This window comes from Schistocerca gregaria, chromosome 3 (assembly GCF_023897955.1).
Source record: "Schistocerca gregaria isolate iqSchGreg1 chromosome 3, iqSchGreg1.2, whole genome shotgun sequence".
Classification (NCBI taxonomy): domain Eukaryota; kingdom Metazoa; phylum Arthropoda; class Insecta; order Orthoptera; family Acrididae; genus Schistocerca; species Schistocerca gregaria.
In genome coordinates, this window is record NC_064922.1 from 93,307,791 (window position 1) to 93,327,699 (window position 19,909).

The window sequence follows — 19,909 nt, forward strand, 5'->3', positions numbered from 1 at the left end:
ATTCAGATGAGGACCACAGCAGGATACAGCCACTGTAGACTGATCCGAAGTTCCAGCTGCGTGCAGAAACACTCGTCAATAACACTATTCTTAAAATCAGTAACACACTGTATGGTCACAGCGGTTGCAGCTGATGATAAACACGAAAGAGAGCTTCAGAACTGATCCTAGCTTTCTATTATAAGTTTATTATGGACTGATAAAATATTAATTTAAAAAAAAAATGATAAGAACTTTTTTATCTGTGATTGCAAAATTCTGTAACTTGAGATTTACACTACTAATATTATGTGCCTAAAACCTACTAAAATTCCATTAACACTGGACATATGTGTTTCAAGATACACAATGTAATCAAAAGTATCCGGACACATGGCTGAAAATGACTTCCAAGTTTGTGGCGCCCTCCATTGGTAATGCTTGAATTCAATACGGTGTTGGCCCACCCTTAGCCTTGATGACAGCTTCCACTCTCGCATGCTTACATTCAATCAGGTGCTGGAAGGTTTCTTTGGGAATTGCAGCCCATTCTTCAAGGAATGCTGCACTGAGCAGAGATATTGATGTTGATAGGTGAGGCCTGGCAAGACGTTGGCGTACCAAAATATCCCAAAGATGTTCTATAGGATTCAGGTCAGGGCTCTGTGCAGGCCAGTCCATTACAGGGATGTTATTGTCATGTAACCACTCAGCCACAGGCAGTGCATTATGAACAGGTGCTCGATCATGTTGAAAGAAGCAATTGCCAGCCCCAAAGTGCTCTTCAACAGTGGAAAGCAAGAAGGTGCTTTAAACATCAATGTGGGCCTGTGCTGTGATAGTGCCACACTAAACAACAAGGGGTGCAAGCCCCCTCCATGAAAAACACGACCACACCACAACAACATCACCTCCAAATTTTACTAGTGGCTCTACACACGCTGGCAGATGATGTTCACTGGGCTTTCGCCATACCCACACCCTGAAATCGGATCGCCACATTGTGTACCTTGATTTGTCACTCCACACAATGTTATTTCACTGTTCAATCTCCCACGATTAGGCTCCTTACACCAAGCGAGGCATCGTTTGGCATTTACCGGCGTGATGTGTGGGTTATGAGCAGCCGTTTGACCATGAAATCCAAGTTTTCTCACCTCCTGCCTAACTGTCATAGAACTTGCAGTGGATCCTGATGCAGTTTGGAATTCCTGGGTCATGGTCTGGATAGATGTCTGTGTATTACACATAAAGACCCTCTTCAACTGTCAGTGGTGTCTGTCGGTCAACAGACGATGTCGGCCTGTACACTTTTGTGCTGTACGTGTCCCTTCATGTTTCCACTTCACTATCACATCAGAAACAGTAGCCCTAGGGATGTTTAGGAGTGTGGAAATCTCGCATACAGACATACGACACAAGTGACACCCAATCACCTAACCACATTTTATGTCCTTGAGTTCCACAGAGCGCCCTATTCTGCTCTCTCACAATGTCTAATGACTACTGAGGTCGCTGATATGGAGTACATGGCAGTAGGTGGCAGCACAATGCACCTAATATGAAAATCGTATGTTTTTGGGGGTGTCCGGATACTTTGGATCACATGGTTTATATACTTTTAAAGTGACCAGTTCCTAGAGAAGGTGCCTGAAACTTGGACATTTTGTGTTCCACTTGGCAGTGAGTGTTGCTGAGAAACAGCACATATTTCATTGAATTGTTCACCTTTTGAAACATCTGATACATCAGTTCTCCACAACAATTCATGCTCTTTTGTAGATTACAAAAGGGAATTTAATTTGTTTGAGCGTGCATTCTGCTTACTGTTCCACATGGCAGCAAGTATTGCTGTGAAACTACACTAGTCTGTTACAATGTTTTCCTTTTTTCCATGGGTAAAAGGCTGGTAGTGCAATGGACGCACTAGCCTCCCACTCGTAATACCACAGTGAGAAGAGCCTGTACTCAACCTCTTGTTTGGGCAACAGCACGGTCATGGACTTGCATCACAGACTTTATTGTCCTTTTAGGAGAATGGTACTGACCTTTTGGCTAAACCAATATCCAGCATTTGCTTCATTCTTTAAAATGTACTGACACAGCAATGTATGCAACAGTATTTGGATGGAATTGGAAGTAGTAGGAGACACATTTCTAGACTGACACTTTATATGACACAGTGAAACGTATTTTTATGGCTCAGTGTTGCGTAGGAAAGGCATACACCTAGGTTTACATCCCCACACTACCTATACCTGCTATGAAGTTTCATTAGTGAACAGAAGCAATAGTGTGAAGTTTCATTTGGCAATTCTGAGGTGAATCTTTCCTTCCAGATGTGTTGGTGAAGTAACATATGCAGAACTTTTGTGAAAGTATTGGACAGAGGCACCAGTGAACTTATGCTTGCAATGAGACCGTCAGATGTGTTTAGGTGCTTCAGTCAGTAAGAGCACTGACTGTAAGTCAAAAGGGTTGGTTTTGAGTCCCAGTATGGCATGAAGATTACATTTTTCAAGAAGTAGCTTCCTTCAAGGTTTCTGGTGGTTTTCCATTACTCTTGTGACATATGATGTGAAGATAACCAGGGTGTATACATGGACAAGGAATAAAAATTTCCGGATTTTTCCCATTTCTCGGTTGAAAATACGCTTTCTCCAGGGTGAAAATACATTTTTCCCCATGTTATGTGAGAGTATACTTTTCCTCGGCACTGTAAAACATATTAGTCTTTTGAATGTTTATGGTTCTATATGTCGATGTAGAATTACCCGGCACCTTAGAAAACGAAACTCAGGGCAGAGGGGGAAAACATGTTTTGGAAAGATCTTTGATGTCACAAAAGAACCAAGACATCAGAGGACATTTCAACTTCATCGGAATTTCCTGAACCACACTAAAATGCATAATTGGGCTTAAAGTGCACATTTGTATGTCCAGATTCGGATGTAAATTTTCTTGAGTACCAGTACTATATTATCTCATGTTTGGTTCTTTATTATGGCATAATGCCATGCAAGCTATAAGATGGAAAACATGCACTTGAAATGCAGCGAACAGTTGACACTAGCCAACAGTGTGAAATTAAACACTTTGTTTCAAATAAATTGACTGCCTCAGAGCAAAAGATTAATAAAAGCCACATCTCTTTAGCAAAACGTCAAAAATAACTTCACTGTTCTGCAAGGTGATTAAAGCTTGACTGTCAGAAAGGTGGAAATAAAACCTGAAAATAATAACATATTTTAACCTTCCGTAATTATGTGAACATATTTTAATTCATTTTAAGCTCCTGGCCACAGAAATCCGCTTTGTTTTCATTTGATGTGAGAGTAATAAATTAAGAGGAAACAGCAAAATCATTAAACGTAAACACAGGTCACGTGGAGACTACCTACCTCCTCACCACAACTCAGACTGCTCTGTGCATCAGCCCAGGATCTACGATATTTCTGAACCGGGGCAATACTGGATAGTGGCGCCCAGCCACACATCTGTAGCCAGAAGTGGGAGAAGGTACTACCCATACATGACTCAATTGTGCATGCACAAGAGCCTGCCCGCAACTGCTCAAATGAATCTAATGTCAACAGCTGTCACGTCACGCTCATCGGGGGCAATTTGTCGTTATGAATCATTGCGTAGCCTTTCTAAAGCCTTTGAAACACTTTGCTGTCGGCAGCCGCTTGTATGAGCACTATGTTTTGTTGTTGTATATGGCTTATTTCCTTTGTAGCTTAAGTTTTATTTTAGTTTTTTCTTCCTCTTGTTAATGTTTTGTTGCTGTAGTATTATCCTGCAGACGCGGGACACAGTAATATCCTTGGTTGGAGTATTGGTTCTTAAGAGACAAAATCACAAAAATTTAAATGAAAACTAAAACAACGAAACATTCCCAGAATTATAAAAAATTCCCGGGTTTTTCCTGGTTTCGCATGGATGAAAAAATTCCCGGGTTTTTCCCAAATCTCCCGGCTGTCCCTTGTCGTATACACCCTGATAACATCCCATGTTCTTGAAAATGTACATCCTTCCATTTTTGTGCCCAATTCTAGTTGATGAAACGCCGCCACATAATACAATAATGAGGGAACTGGTACCAATAATAACTCCCTCAGCTTCAGGATCTCAGTCATCAAATTTGAACCCAGACTGCACAGGTAATATGTTTAATAGTAAGTTCAGCATATAACATCATCCTGGGTTTTGCGTGGTTTATGGAATGCTAGAGACATAGCAAGCACCGTCCCAAACACATAAAGAAGACAACAAATGAAGCAGATGGACCATATGTTAATTTTCTCCAGCAGGTATGGCTCCCTACTAATGTGGTAATTGTAGTCATTGTAGTACAGACAAAATCCTCCACAGTGCTGCCTCATCACTTGACAAGCTAGAGTTTAATAGCATGATAATTACACTAGCAGGACAAAATATTTTTAAGCAGGACAAATTAATGACTTGAATGAACAGCCTGAAGGAAAAAACAATAAAGAAATAGATACAATATGCAAGTACAGACAATATAGACTGACAATAGCCACACATAAAATACCTTATTAATCTGCCGTTGTTGAGCAGACAACCGCTTTTTTTTTCTTTGTTCAAGTTGCTCCTCTTTCTTTTTGGTGTAATCTTCACTGAGGTTTGAGAAAGGATTGTGTTCTTCATCATAGCCATCATCTAGCGAGTACCACTCTCTATCCAATCTTTTCTGTTCTTCTTCCCACAATTCTCGTTCCTCTGCCGAGGACCACTGTACATCATTTTCTATTAAAAAAGGAAAACAGATTTATAAAAAGTAGTTAAGTATTTTACTAGCATATTGTAATCCCCTTATTTTGCTAAATGGATGGAAATGAGTATCACACTACCAACTACAGATTTCCCATAGCCAAGTTGAAGAGTGCAACATTTGTACAGATAATAAACAAGAATGAATCTTTCTGATACAAACATTAAATTTCTCTTTGAATTATTCTTCTGATATTCTTTTGCAGATAGGATTCTTATAGCCTCGGCACTATTGTTACACAGCTCAAATAGCACAGTACATGTTATTTTCTACTTTAAATGCCCCTCTATCTGGTGACAAAACAACCAATTACATTCTCTGCTTGGCATGAATATATCACAGTTGAGTCATGTCCACTGATTCCCTGCTTACAATGTCGATGAATGCATCTAATGAAATTGTGTGGAAGGAGAACCAACAGTCACTCATTAGAATTAACAGTATGCCAAAATGCTGCATAAGGTTAAAGTATGCTGCTTCATTTAACGATCAAATAACCTAACAGAATGCAGCCGGGTGACGTCACCAACAACTGTCAATATTTTGACAGGACCACACCCTGCCATTTTCAAGACATAACTGAAGCAAGTAATTGCTCTGCAAGGGAATTTAAAACCTCGGTTCTCAGAGAAACTATGGACAGATAACACACACACACACCCACCCACACACACACACACACACACACACACACACACACACACACAGTAAACACTAGCACCATCTCCTTAAATTCCTACCTTTGTGCAGTTTCTTCAGTTTTTGTCTAGAGTTCATAAACAATAAATTGTGCATCTGTCCTTGGAAATATATTACAATTAATAACCTGGTTCCTAAATATCTGTCTTACCATCATATAATCTACTGAACCCTGGTGTCTCCAGGCTGCTTCCACGTATACAACCTTCTTTCATAATTCTTAAACGAAGTGTTAGCAATGATTCTACCAGACAGCTATCTCTTTCATTCCTTAACCCGAGTCCATATCCACCTACTACTTTTCCTCCTCTCCCTTTCCTACAATCGAATTCCAGTCCCCCATGATTATTAAATTTTCGTCTCCCTTAACTACCTGAATAATTTGTTTTATTGCATAATACATTTCTTCAATCTCTATCATCTGCGGAGCTAGTTGGCATTTAAACTTGTACTACTGTGGTAGGCATGGGCTTCATGTCTATCTTGGCTGCAATGATGCATTCACTATGCTTATCCGTGTTCTTATGTTTTGTTCATTATTAAACCTACTCCTGCATTACCGTTATTTGAATTTGTATTTGTTGTAGTTGTCTTCAGTCCTGAGACTGGTTTGATGCAGCTCTCCATGCTACTCTATCCTGTGCAAGCTTCTTCATCTCCCAGTACCTACTGCAACCTACATCCTTCTGAATCTGCTTAGTGTATTCGTCTCTTGGTCTCCCTCTACGATTTTTACCCTCCACACTGCCCTCCAGTACTAAATTGGTGATCCCTTCTTCTGGTCAAGTTGTGCCACAAACTTCTCTTCTCCCCAAATCTATTCAATACCTCCTCATTAGTTATGTGATCTACCCATCTAATCTTCAGCATTCTTTTGTAGCACCACATTTCGAAAGCTTCTATTCTCTTCTTGTCCAAACTATTTATCGTCCATATTACACTTCCATATATGGCTGCACTCCATACAAACACTTTCAGAAATGACTTCCAGACACTTAAAACTATACTCGATGTTAATAAATTTTTATTCTTCAGAAACGCTTTCCTTGCCATTGCCAGTCTACATTTTATATCCTCTCTACTTCGACCATCATCAGCTATTTTGCTCCCCAAATAGCAAAAATCCTTTACTACTTTAAGTGTCTCATTTCCTAATCTAATTCTCTCAGAGTCACCCAACTTAATTCAACTACATTCCATTATCCTCGTTTTGCTTTTGTGGATGTCCATCTTATATCCTCCTTTCAAGACACTGTCCATTCCATTCAACTGCTCTTCCAAGTCCTTTGCTGTCTCTGACAGAAATACAATGTCATCGGCGAACCTCAAAGTTTTATTTCTTCTCCATGGATTTTAATACCTACTCCAAATTTTTCTTTTGTTTCCTTTACTGCTTGCTCAATATACAGATTGAATAACATTGGGGAGAGACTACAACCCTGTCTCACTCCCTTCCCAACCACTGATTCCCTTTCATGTCCCTCGACTCATAACTGCCATCTGGTTTCTGTACAAATTGTAAATAGCCTTTCGCTCCCTGTATTTTACCACTGCCACCTTTAGAATTTGAAAGATAGTACTCCAGTCAACATTGTCAAAAGCTTTCTCTAAGTCTACAAATGCTAGAAACGTAGGTTTGGCTTTCCTTAATCTTTCTTCTAAGATAAGTCGTAAGGTCAGTATTGGCTCACGTGTTCCAGTATTTCTACGAAATCCAAACTGATCTTTCCCGAGGTCGGCTTCTACTAGTTTTTCCATTCATCTGTAAAGAATTCGTGTTAGTATTTTGCAGCTGTGGCTTATTAAACTGATTGTTCAGTAATTTTCACATCTGTCAACACCTGCTTTCTTTGGTATAACCCTGTATTCACCAGACCAGAAGTCTTGTTCCTCCTGCCACCGAACTTCGCTAATTCCCACTATATCTAACTGTAATCTATACATTTCCCTCTTTAAGTTTTGTAACCTTCCTGCCAGTTTAAGTGATCTTACATTCCATGCCCCAATCCGTAGAACTCCAGTTTTGTTTCTGTTGATAATGACATCCACCTGAGTAGTCCCCACCCAGAGATCCAAATGGTGGACTATTTTACCTCCAGAACATTTTACCCAAGAGGACACCACCATCATTCAACCATACAGTACAGCTGCATGTCCTCGGGACAAATTATGGCTATGATTTCCCCTTGCTTTCAGCCGATGTACCGGCACAGCAAGGCCGTTTTGGTTGATGTTACAAGATCAGTTCCAGACTGTGGCCCCTGAAACTACTGAAAAGGCTGCTGCCCCTCTTCAGGAACTGTCTGGCCTCTTAACAGATACCCCTTTGTTGTGGTTGCGCCTATGGTATGGCTCTCTACATCGCTGAGGCACGCAAGCCTCCACACCAATGGCAAGGTCCATGGGGGTGGGGAGGGGTCAGTGTGAATAGGCTTCCTATAAATGGCACATCCCAAAAAATCGAGGAACGGAAGACAGCCATATTTTTCCACCTCCATGATGAAACAAATATTCTGGAGGATTTAATTTAGGTATTCTAAAAAGTCTTTCAAATTCTCACTGCCTTGAGGCCAAAGATCATAAGTATTATCCGCGTGTCCGGGGGGGGAAAAAAAAAAAAAAAAAAAAAAAAAAACACCACACACACACACACACACACACACACACACACACACACACAGAGAGAGAGAGAGAGAGAGAGAGAGAGAGATATTCCAAGGCATGTTCCTTGACATCTTCCGTAAACCAATTGGCAATAACCGCTAACAACAAACTCCCCATTGCAACTGCACGTGTCTGCTTGTAGTACTTGTCATGGAATAAAAAGAGTAAGTGTGAGTCAACACACAGGGGAACAGATTAGTTAATACAGCAACAAACCTAATCTCAATCAACCATAACAAATCAGACAGAGGGACACGAGTGGAGAGTGAGACCACATCAAAACTTACTAGAATATCAGAGTCGTTAAAATACATTCCCTCTAATCTAAATAAATCTACTGAGTTCTAAATGTGGGACTCACACTGACCTACAGGGCTCAACAAAGTAGCAAGGTGTTTTGCTACACAATATGCTGGAGCACCTACGTTACTCACAATTGGATGAAGAGGGATCCCTTCTTTGAGGAATTTAAGGATGTCATATAATCTAGATGGAGCAGCATAATAAGAATTAGGGCTTTTAGTCAGCAGTGACAATGCTGCAAAATATCACAGTCATCATCAATAAGAAATTTGTTACTGCTTTGCCACACAAATTCATGGCAATATCAAGCAGGAGGCATTTATTTAAAATGTGAGCATTTCATATGCATTAACAGATACAGATTTATTATGGAGAAGGCCTAGGAATATCGTTAGATTGTCTGCTTCGATCACAATGAAATGATGCATAAATGAATACTTAAATAAAAATAAAATAAAGTTGGTTAACCAAATTATCTGCAAAGATAAGTTTTATGAAGGACATGACTAAAACTGTCACCATCTTGATATTCTGTGTACGATGAGCTGAGATGAAGGCACTGTCAGTGCAATGAATAGGTGTAATTACTTAGCTGTGTACTGTTATTGATAGTCGAGTTGAATGTCCACTGCTGTCCATGTCCCTCTCTTTCTATACTTGTTTGTCTCCTCAGCAGTAAGTCTTTAATACATTCAATCCCTTAATATTTATTTACAGACTTTGGTGAATCCAACACCTGGTGGTATCATAATAAATTTGGAGTGCATCTGAAGAATTGGACATACTGAATACTAGCTCACAGTCCTTCATCCATTAATGGACTAAGTAACAGTGTACTTCAGAGCAAAATCTGATAATACAGGACTATACAAAAGCACATTTCTTAACGACCTCAGCCAATTACAGAGTATAAATATTTTTATGGCACCCACGTTTATCTTATAACTGAGTGAGCTTAACAATGTTAACACATTTTTGTGGTCCTAGTAATGGAAGGAAATGGTATGTGTGTGTACTTAAATGAAACTGGAAGTCTTACAGAAATAGGAAATGCAGTCCTTTTCAAGTTTAAGGCAACTTGTGGTCTGCAGTGAAATATACCATGTTTCTACTGACAATGGTTTACTTGGTGTTGTTTCTACACACTATTTGAACAACTGATTAATAATTATCTTCAACTAGAATCACAAAGGGATCACAAATTTAGCATTGGAGGGCAGCGTGGGGGGTTAAAATCGTAGAGAGAGACCCAGAGATGAATACACTCAGCAGATTCAGAAGGATGTAGGTTGCAGTAAGTACTGGGAGATGAAGAAGCTTATACAGGATAGAGTAACATAGAGAGCTGCATCAAACCAGTCTCAGGACTGATGACCACAACAACAACAACAACATAGACTAGTCACTCTAGTCTGAGCAATGAATACATCTGTCATAAGTGTGATCACATAAAAGGACCCTGTAATGAACATGACTAAATCAATGAAGGTCAAACACTACCAATAAACAAGGCCACATATGATTTGCTTCTCAACTGAAAGGCTATTTATGGCAGTATTTCTAAAGTGTCATTAAATTCTGATGGAAAAAGAGGTATTATGTGGCCAGTTTACTAAATTATTGTGTCCTGCACTCTCTTTACCTTCAATGCATGACTTCATTGACATATGACAATAACTTAGTCTTCTCTAAGAGAACTGACTGCCAGAGGTCAACACAGTTATTTCCGGCAGAAGTTTTTCATGTGTGACCTATTATGTTGCAAAGCATAATGTATTACCTTTTCCTGGCAGAGGTGTAGCACCAGTTCTCTTCCTGTCACGGGCCCAGCTATTGAATCTGTGGGCAGGGGTAGGTCTTGGAGTTTCATCTTTCCGTAGGCGCTTTTCTGTTCCTTTTCTGATTGACCAGTCACTGTCTGGTTCTCTTGTCTGCGGTGTTGGGAGATCCCAACTGGAATACTTTGATGGTGTTGGATCATCATCATCCCAGCTCGTTCTGCAAGCATACAGCAGAGTATTTTTATAATGTAAAATAATGGTTTTAAATGTAAAGCACAAACAGCTGGACAAGAGGCATACGTACAATAACGACTAGCCTATCTGATTACTCATCTACTGTCTTCTTAGAATCTTAAGCTGCAATATAATTTTCTATGTTTCCCCTTAATGTATTATATAACTTGTATCTCTGTAATTTTCTAGACAAACAAGAAGAACAAGAAAGGTTTCCCAATTAATATACTAACTTCCTACTAATATGCAGACTGTCTATGAAATTAAGTTATCAAACACATCTGTAGGAGACATTTTACTAAATAATCCTTCCATACCACGTATCCAAGGCAACATGGACTGTCACCTATGTGATATTATAATACATAATTCTTACTTGGATGTGGGATCCTTTATCTTTATGACTGGTGTGAGAGGCTCGTCTCGAAAACGAGGTGTTTCAATCCAGCTGTGAGCAGAACGGGAAGATCCCCGCTCAGATCTTTTATCAACATCTCGTTCACGGCTCCTCCTTTCATTGTGATGACTTCTTTTATCACGATCTCTTTCTGCATAACAGTAATTCAGGGGAAATTGTCTTACTAAGACCTCATCAAACAGAAAAAGATACCAAAAGACATACTTTCTAAGTAATAAATAGTTTTAAAAAATATAAACGATTATGTTCACTTGCAATGTGAGCTGTACAAGTGTTTCACTTTATCTTTTTGAAATATGAAATAAAATTTGATACACATCAGTATTCTATTGGTTACCTTTATAATGGTGATGAGAATGTTTATGCCTGTCATCATGTGCTCGTTTCTCTCTATGCCTATCTTTTGTAGATGCATGGACACCTCTCTCTTTGTTTTTCTGTAGTCTTTCAACTAATCTCTGGCGAGCTTCATCGGATATTCCTCCTGTGTATGTTGGAGTTTCTTCTTGAACATGGCGATAGTGCCTTTAAAATATTAAAGTCAGTCTTAATACCATAGCTAAAAAACGAGATGTGAAATTTTAAATGTTAACTGTGGTTCCAATGTGTTTCTGAAACACAACATCTAAGTGAAACCACATTTACCATGAAAGTGCAACAGTAAAACATTTGGAAACCATTCCAATCATGAAACTTCTAAGAAGCTGCACATGACAATCACACCACAATGAGGGAAAGGGTGAGGGAGGGGGAAAGGGAGGGAGAGAGAGGGAAGGAGGGGTGGCTGAAGACTTACACAATTTGTCTGGAAATTAATGTCATTGACTACATAGCACTTATGGTGTCATCAGCTCTTGCGTTGTTTGCTGATGTTGGCATATCATTGGTGTTGATCATAGCCAACTGGGTGATAGCATACAGTAGCCAATGAGAATCGCTAAATCTAATGATTTCTTCCAGCAGAAAATATGAATTGATTATGTTTGATTTCATATCGAGAGTGGCACAATACCTTTTACTGATCTGGTTATTACAAATTTTAAGTGTAGTTAGTGATTTTTGTATATCTTTGATAATTGGAAATAACCTAAATGTGCTGACAGATTGACCTGTAACTTTAATGTGACAATTAGCTTGTGTGTTGTCAAATTCAACAAATGTCAACACAAAAATATGATAGCCATAATAGACTGAATTGCAGAGTAACCTCAGATACACATTTGTCATTGCAATAACATACTTTTATGTATTATTTCCAGTTTTGCTGGAAATTCGGGAGATGTGGTTAAACTCTAACCTAATAGAACAGAATATTAGCCAAATTTATTTAAGAACTGTAGGAAATTATGAATGAGCATTATGACTGCTATCGACAAGCGATTCATGATCCATCCTACTCAGTTCTTATTGTTCACCACGTGAACTGTTACCAGTATAAGCATGCAAGAAACAGCCATGGACACTGCACTTTTACCTGCATCACCAGTCCTGTTCCAATGCCCCTATTGCTCAGAACTGCCCACCCAAGCTAACAGGTGAGGATTGTCAGCTTCCCAGTGCGACCAATCCCAATTTCATCTGAGCTTCTGGTGAGTCAGGACATGTCCCTACATGAAACTTGTCAATGGTCTGTTTCCAGCCGTGATGCGTCATTCGCTTGAAGAATGGTACACAATCAAATTCTACATGAAACTTAGAAAGCCCACTGCCACAACATTTCCAACGATCGGGCAGGTATTTGGGAGTGAATGGCTGTCAAAAGAGCATGTGTTTCTGCGAAGCCGGGATGACAAAAATATCTCTGGGTGCCCGTAAATGTCGAAAGTTAAAGACAGTGTGACTCGTGTATACAGCCAGTACAATGAGTGTTCATCTGGTAGCTCAGACACTGAATATTCATAAAACCATTGTCCATGAAATTATAACTGAACAATTGAAGATAAAGCAAAAATGGTACTATAAAGTTTGATCAACGACCACACGTCCAACGGAATGCTAATTTGTGAAGAACTTCTGGAATTCTTTTAAAACAAGGCTACCTTTTTTGGAAAATGTTACAATGGGAGATGAGTCATGGGTTTTCAGATGCCATCCTGAGATGAAGAGAGACAGAGCCCTGAGTGGCCACACCAGGTAATTACAAAAGAAAAGAGAAGGAACGCTCACTGTCATTTTCAATGATTATACACAGTGAAGAAGCAATGACAGAAATAAAAGAAAGGGTCAAGAGTGAGATTAAAATTCAAAGTGAAAGGACATCACTGATAATCTTTGACAGCAGCATTATTATCTTCAGTGAGAATGAAAAAGAATTACGTGATCCGTTGAATGGAATAAGCAGTCTAATGAGTACAGAATATGGATTGAGCATAAATCAAAGAAAGATAAAAGTAATGGGAGACAGCAGAAATGAGAAGAGTGAGAAACTTAACATTAGGATTGATGGTCACAAAGTAGATAAAGCTACTAAATTCTGATACCTATAAAAAAAATAGGCAGCAGTATAACCCATGATAGATGGAGCAATGGCGAGGAAAAAAAAAGAAAACCAGATTAGGCAAGAAGGCATTCCTGGCCAAGAGAAGTCTACTAGTATCAAACACAGACCTTGATTTGAGGAAGAAATTTCTTAGAATGTACATTTGAGCACAGCATGGTACGGTAGTGAAACATGGACTGTGGAAAAAATGGAACAGAAGAGGATCAAAGCTTTTGTAATGTGGTATTATGAATGAATGTTGAAAATAAGGTGGACTGATAAGGTAAGTACACAAGCAGATTGAAGTGACGGATGAAAATTTACACCAAGGCTGGGATTCAAACCCGGGACTCCTGTTGGCTAGACAGATATGCTAACTACAACTCCACCCTGGCACAACAACTTTGCCAACTGCATGGACAACCCCAGCACGGCTCCCTCCATAATCTAAATTACAGATACATCACAGATGTATGACTTTGGAACTGCACAGTTTCATTTGATAAGGTACATTCCTTAAGAATGAGGTTCTTTGAAGAATCCGCAAAGAATGGGTTATGGAAAACACAAGAAGAACAGACAGGATGATAGCTCGTCTGTTAAGACACCAGGAAATAGCTTCCATGGTACTAGAGGGAGCTGTACAGGGTAAAAACTGCAAAAGAAGACAAATAATTGAGGATGTAGGTTGCAATTGCTACTCTGAGATGAAAAGGTTGGCACAGTGAAGGAATTCGTGGCAGGCTGTATCAAACAAGTCAGAAGACTGATGAAAAACAAGTGAAGTGTTCAATAGGCTGAAAATGAGGCCACGGGCATCAACCCACACATTGGCAGTTCTTGAATGCTTCACCAAGACAATGCACAGAGTCCTGTCCTTGTTTTATTTCTGTGCTACTAGACACTCTTGAAAGAATGCCATTTCAAGAACATCGACAACGTGACAGCTACTATTCGCATACCCTAAAGGACATACAAACTCAGACCTTCCAGCACATCAAATTCTCATCTAGAAAGAATGTATTAATGCAAGAGCATCTTATTACGAAGAATTTATGGTCAATAAATTAATTTTTTATGGACTTAGTGACACTTCTTCCCAGTCAAACCATTCTACACCACACAAATACTACACTAGGGGACTACAGTAATTTCTAAGGAGGTAATTATTTATGTTGCTTCTCAGCATAAATTTACACTGAAAATAAAGAGCAAACAGTAGTAACTAAAGCCATAAAATATAAGCTATTTGGACCTTAGGTTTACAGCAACTGAAAACACAAAATGAAAAATTAGGATATATTTTCAGTGCTCATTGCTTCAAATTAAATTTGTTATTACATTCAAACAAAAGTGCAAAACAATTTTATCTTAGCACAATTTGTCCAACAAGACTGCACATGGATGCAGCAGTTATTCCTAATTTAAAATGAATCCGGCTGGTGAGTTCTCGAAGTCATTCTCTCTTACCTTAGTTGCTACTTATATCAGTTCAATTGTCTGTAGCTTCTGCGAACTCCTCTGAAAATGTGCACGTCACACACAGCAGATTAAAGTGCAAAATCTGATGCAATATAAAAATCTGCACTACCCCTTCATATTCCGCCCACAGATAGTTTATAGGATAAGATATTGTTGGTAATGTTGTGCATACTCTCAGATTTCTCTAATTTTATAATATATAATTTGGGGGAAGTAATATGTTTCTTGACTTTTACTGAAATGTACTAACAGCAAACTGCTTTTCTGTTTTGGAAAATATATACACAATAGGCTCTAATAAAACTATCAAAGCAAAAGTTTCAGACAGACTGGAATTAAGTAAATTAAGATATTAAACGTTTTTGGGCATGCACTTGTTACAACATGAAATGCAAACCAAAGATTACACACCATCTTACATAATAATTAATGAAAAGCACAAGATTGTGTATGTTCTATAAAATTAATTTATTTTGTTAAGCCGTGTTTGGTTTACGAGGCCAACATCAGACTTCAATTGGCTATTGCTGTCAAATAAGATGATGTTACACATCGAGAGTGATGTACAAACACGGATCAAATGCCATCAGCGGTTGTGGAGTAGTAAAGTAATTAAAAAGTGTTAAAAGTTAAATGGTAAATAAATATCATGGGACTAAATCAGTAAAACATCAAAACTAAACATTTGGAAAAAAATAACTATACAATAATTTCATTTAAATTAAATTAAGAATGAGAATAAAATAAAATTAGGCTAATACAAAAGTACAGACAAATAGCTTGAAGAGGTATTACACACTGAAGGTGATGCAGGAACAGAGTGAAAGACAGGACTGAGAATTGTAATGGAAAATACATATGCTAAATTATATATCAGTGGTATGCATAATTTCTCTTATTGTAGGGAAGGTGTTCATATCACAAAACATCAGAATATATGGAGTAAATGCTGTAGCTCAGGAACTTAAGCAGATTCTTGAAACGAAAACACCAGAAAGTTAGGCCTACTCTACTTCATATATTTATATTTGTTTCTGTCAAATGATATAAAAATCTGAGAACGTTCTACACACAGACATAAGGATGTAGTACTCATAGGCTGTAGTCTGCATTAGGTTGAATGCCTATAGTCTGGTTATAAATTTGGGAAAACCGACAAATGTATAATCACAAGAATGTATTACTTTCTATACATTGCACATTCGATAATGGTATTTCCTTGTCTGCTGAGAACCATTTTCCCAACAATGTTTCCAAGTTTTTAAGATGTCTGAAGGAGTTAACTGCAAGATCTTCTCCAGCCAAATCTTTCATTTATTGTGGGCACCCCGATACTCTGAGTTAAAATATCTATGATTGTATATCAGTCAGCACAGTGGTTATGTAGCGATAACAAACTGCGTTGATAGCTAGTGCCATTGGGTCAGGCCAAGCTGATAGGTTGTACCGCGTTCTTCATTACTTTCAACACAAAATAGCCACTGTTCAAAAAATGTTGAAAACACAATGTAAGCTCACACTCTAGGAACTGTGGTACACGACTATTCAGTCTAAATCACACTATTCATTGCTCAAATGTTATTCTGTCTCAGAATGGAGCACATTATGCGATAATTAGAACAATTGGTAGACAGGTGAAGTCAGTATTAGCCAACCAATTTTAGAAATCATATTGTGAATAGGATAGATTACTACACCATCTAACAGGGATGCTAAGTCGCAAACAGGCACAGCAATAAGACTGTCAATCGAGTAGGTTTTCAGTGAAAAAGGCTGTTTGTAACACAGCAATGAGTAATAATGGTAATATGCAGTGCCTAATCTACAGCTTCTTGCAGATGGTCTTTTAAACTACTGGTTATGCTGACAAAAGCCTCAATAAATTTCTTCACTTGTCAACAATCAATTACAGTTAAAAAACAACAGTTAACTTTCATAAATACAGAAGAAGATCTGGCTTACATTCTCCCTTACCCAGCTTTTGAGTGGTATTCAGTCAGAAAATACCTTTGACCACCAACTCGGCGATTTAAAGAATTAACTAGATGGTACAATCAACTCCATATACAAACTGAAATCATATCTGCTTGACAACTCCTCCTAATTCAGAGAAGAGTATTTGAATTTTAAACCCTTTTCAGGTTAACAGAAATGTCTGATTTCACCCGTCTGCTTTGACCAAAGATGTCACCAATATGGCAGAAACGACCATTCACAACAACTAGCATTTTCCGCCTATGACGTCATTACATAAACATGACAACAAACACAAAACTATATTGAAAACCCATCATACACACATTCCTCATAAATATAATGAAACTAACGGGACAAGTGGGGGAAATTGGGGTTTTTGGGTGGGGACAAACTAAAAATAAACACACCACCAGAGAGAACCACCGACCGCAACAATACGCCACCTATAAGCATGCCACACACACAAACTAAACCAAAAACATCACCTAACACACAACACATAAACACAACACAAGAGAGCACCACTGATCACATCAAAACAACGCCTACAAACACGCCACTCTCACAAACTGAATTCTGCATGTTTGTGACACCACAAACCACAACAGCCTTACGTCGCGGAACAAAGCCGATGGGTGGAATCGGACGCTTCCGTTGACCCGGTTTTTCCATGTGTGATTTTATTTTAGGGAGGGAGAGCAGTGGGGTGAGGGGGGGGGATATGTAATTGAACTAGTAAAGTATAAATCACTGTTTTTAGAAAAGAAACACACAAATAAAAATTAACTTAACACAATTCTGTCAATGGTCAGCCAGCTGTAATATTTTTTTCAATGGGAAAGCACATTATAATAGGCTAATACTTTTTCCGCATCATAGTGTGAGGTCGCAATTACAACATGTGGAACTTGTAAACAGCTTAATTAATTACGAGATACTCATGTTAATGGTTAGCATGAACCATCCACACTCTGAAACACTATATAATTTTTATAAATTAACTGGCATGAGGCACATAACTGCAAGATACTATGTGCACATTCCTTGTTCAAGGAATGTGCAAATAATTAACTTCAATAATAATATTAAAAACAAAAACTGAATTAAATAAAGAGAAATATTCTATTAAGCAAACAGCAACAGACACAGACAAGAACAAATAGAAATTTTTCACAGACTGTATCCTGTCCAGCTACATCTCCAAAGATCGGAGGTCAATGGTGATTTTCCCCATATACTCAATGAAGAGATCTACTCGCTTTAAATCTTTTGTTTCTTTTGCTTATGGGAAGAATACTTACTGCTTCCAAAGTTAGCATCTGTGTCTGATTTTGCTCATTTCTATGTATGTTGCCATACCTTTTGTACACATTTTATTTAGGGAGCAAAATACCTCACATCAAAAATTATAGTATATTATGAAGATTCTTTGGATTAAGTATTTTGATAATAAGCCCAGGTAAACATGCATCTCACCTGTCTTTAGATTTTCGTTTGTGCTTTCTGTGACCATTATCATCCACTCTTTTTTCATCACCTTCAGATTTGTCAGACAGATGCTTAGCCTTCTTTGCATCATTTTTCTCTGCCTCTTGTTTCTCCTTTCTGCGTATTGCTGGAAGTATTTAAATACGTTTACCATTAGGGGCTGTGGGAGTATTTCTCAAAAGTCTTCAATCACATTAATTATTTCTCTTTGGGAAAGATGTATAATCCAAATGTTGTGTGAAACAAGGCTTCTGGTATGTTAGAACTGCCTGAAAACAACATTCTTCACAGATCACACGTTTAAACTGGAAACTTAGCTAAACTGTTTACATATGTGAAAAAATACCAGATCAAGGGCACAACCTCAACACTTTATCTGGTGTGCAGTGTGTCACATTAATGAACTTACCACATAGCTGGACGCAACTCTTAATATTGAGTTGTACAACGTAAAATAAATTATACTAGTATATGGGCAATTATGTCGTCCGTCTGATTTTATGTATAACAGGTAAAGCAGTTGCGTTCATTGGTTGCTCCAACAACTTACTAATCACGGAATACACAAAATTGTAAATTATAAATCCTCAATTGTCCAAGTAACCAAAATTTATATTCCAAGCAATTTGTCAGCACCGGCAGAAAACTGTACATATTTGTTTCCTTTGTGTACGGATCCATATATCATGAATTACTCAAATCAGTTTGGAATCGTACACAGCAACGACTGCCATATAGTATAACAAGTAAAAGACCTTACTGGACGCTACGGCTATCATACCATAACTTCCAACTGGGTATTTTACCAATCTATGACTTCAACATTTATTATACTGGAAGATAACAAGTTATTACATCTAACTCTGGAACAAACAATCAGAAAAATAGTAACTTTTACCTGCTAACTTATCCAATCCAAGAAGTGACTTCTTCGGAGCTGGTGTTTTAAATACGCCGTCATCATTAACCGGTTTCTTCTTTACAACTAAACCACCTACTTCTTCAGTGATCCCTTCCAATCTATAAACACCTTCTTCGTCTCCTTCCATTACAATGTTTCTGAGTGCCTAAGTTTTTCTGAAGTCTGGTACGTGACACTGCATGTTATTTCCAGAAATTGTAGCGGCAGATTGGAATTTTCGTATCGAAAAAAAATTCTACAGAAAATTGTAAACACAAACACAGAAAAGAACGCTTAACATCATATTATTGTCATGCCATCACAAAAGATATATTGCACTTTCGACTGACTTGTTTTCACACTTGTAAACATTGAACAAACCAAAGATCTTCAAGGAAAGTATTGTGCACAATCGTAGATCATGTTAAATGTGATCTATGAACACAACATTAGTGCCAAAGACTACTAAGAACTTATTCTTGCAACACAATACTTACACTGGAATAGTTTCAGCAGCTTATTCTTGGTCGGGAATGTAAATCATAATTTCTAAATATCGCGAGCACATAGAGTAATAGCTAACAGAGCATTGTAAACTTTTGAAAAACCATAGTCCATCAATAAATAATTAGATTGATGTCTTTTTTTTTCAGACAAGATCCTCAACCCTTTTCTGAGAAAGACAGGAAATTGTTGCTAGACCACA

The 19,909-nt window shown here is 38.2% G+C and overlaps 1 protein-coding gene across 1 annotated transcript in view; it reads right to left on the reverse strand.

Moving 5' to 3' along the window:
* The window catches only part of LOC126356240 (pre-mRNA-splicing factor ATP-dependent RNA helicase PRP16), a 202,213-nt gene extending 182,556 nt beyond the window's left edge, over positions 1–19,657 (reverse strand). The window contains exons 1-6 of the mRNA XM_050007065.1: positions 19,201–19,657; positions 18,291–18,429; positions 11,214–11,401; positions 10,835–11,006; positions 10,224–10,441; positions 4,538–4,752 (exon numbers count right to left, since the gene is read on the reverse strand). Coding sequence (XP_049863022.1) covers positions 4,538–4,752; positions 10,224–10,441; positions 10,835–11,006; positions 11,214–11,401; positions 18,291–18,429; positions 19,201–19,351 — 1,083 coding nt within the window. The 5' untranslated portion in view covers positions 19,352–19,657. The remainder of the gene's footprint in view (positions 1–4,537; positions 4,753–10,223; positions 10,442–10,834; positions 11,007–11,213; positions 11,402–18,290; positions 18,430–19,200) is intronic.
* Between the last annotated feature and the right edge of the window lie 252 nt (positions 19,658–19,909).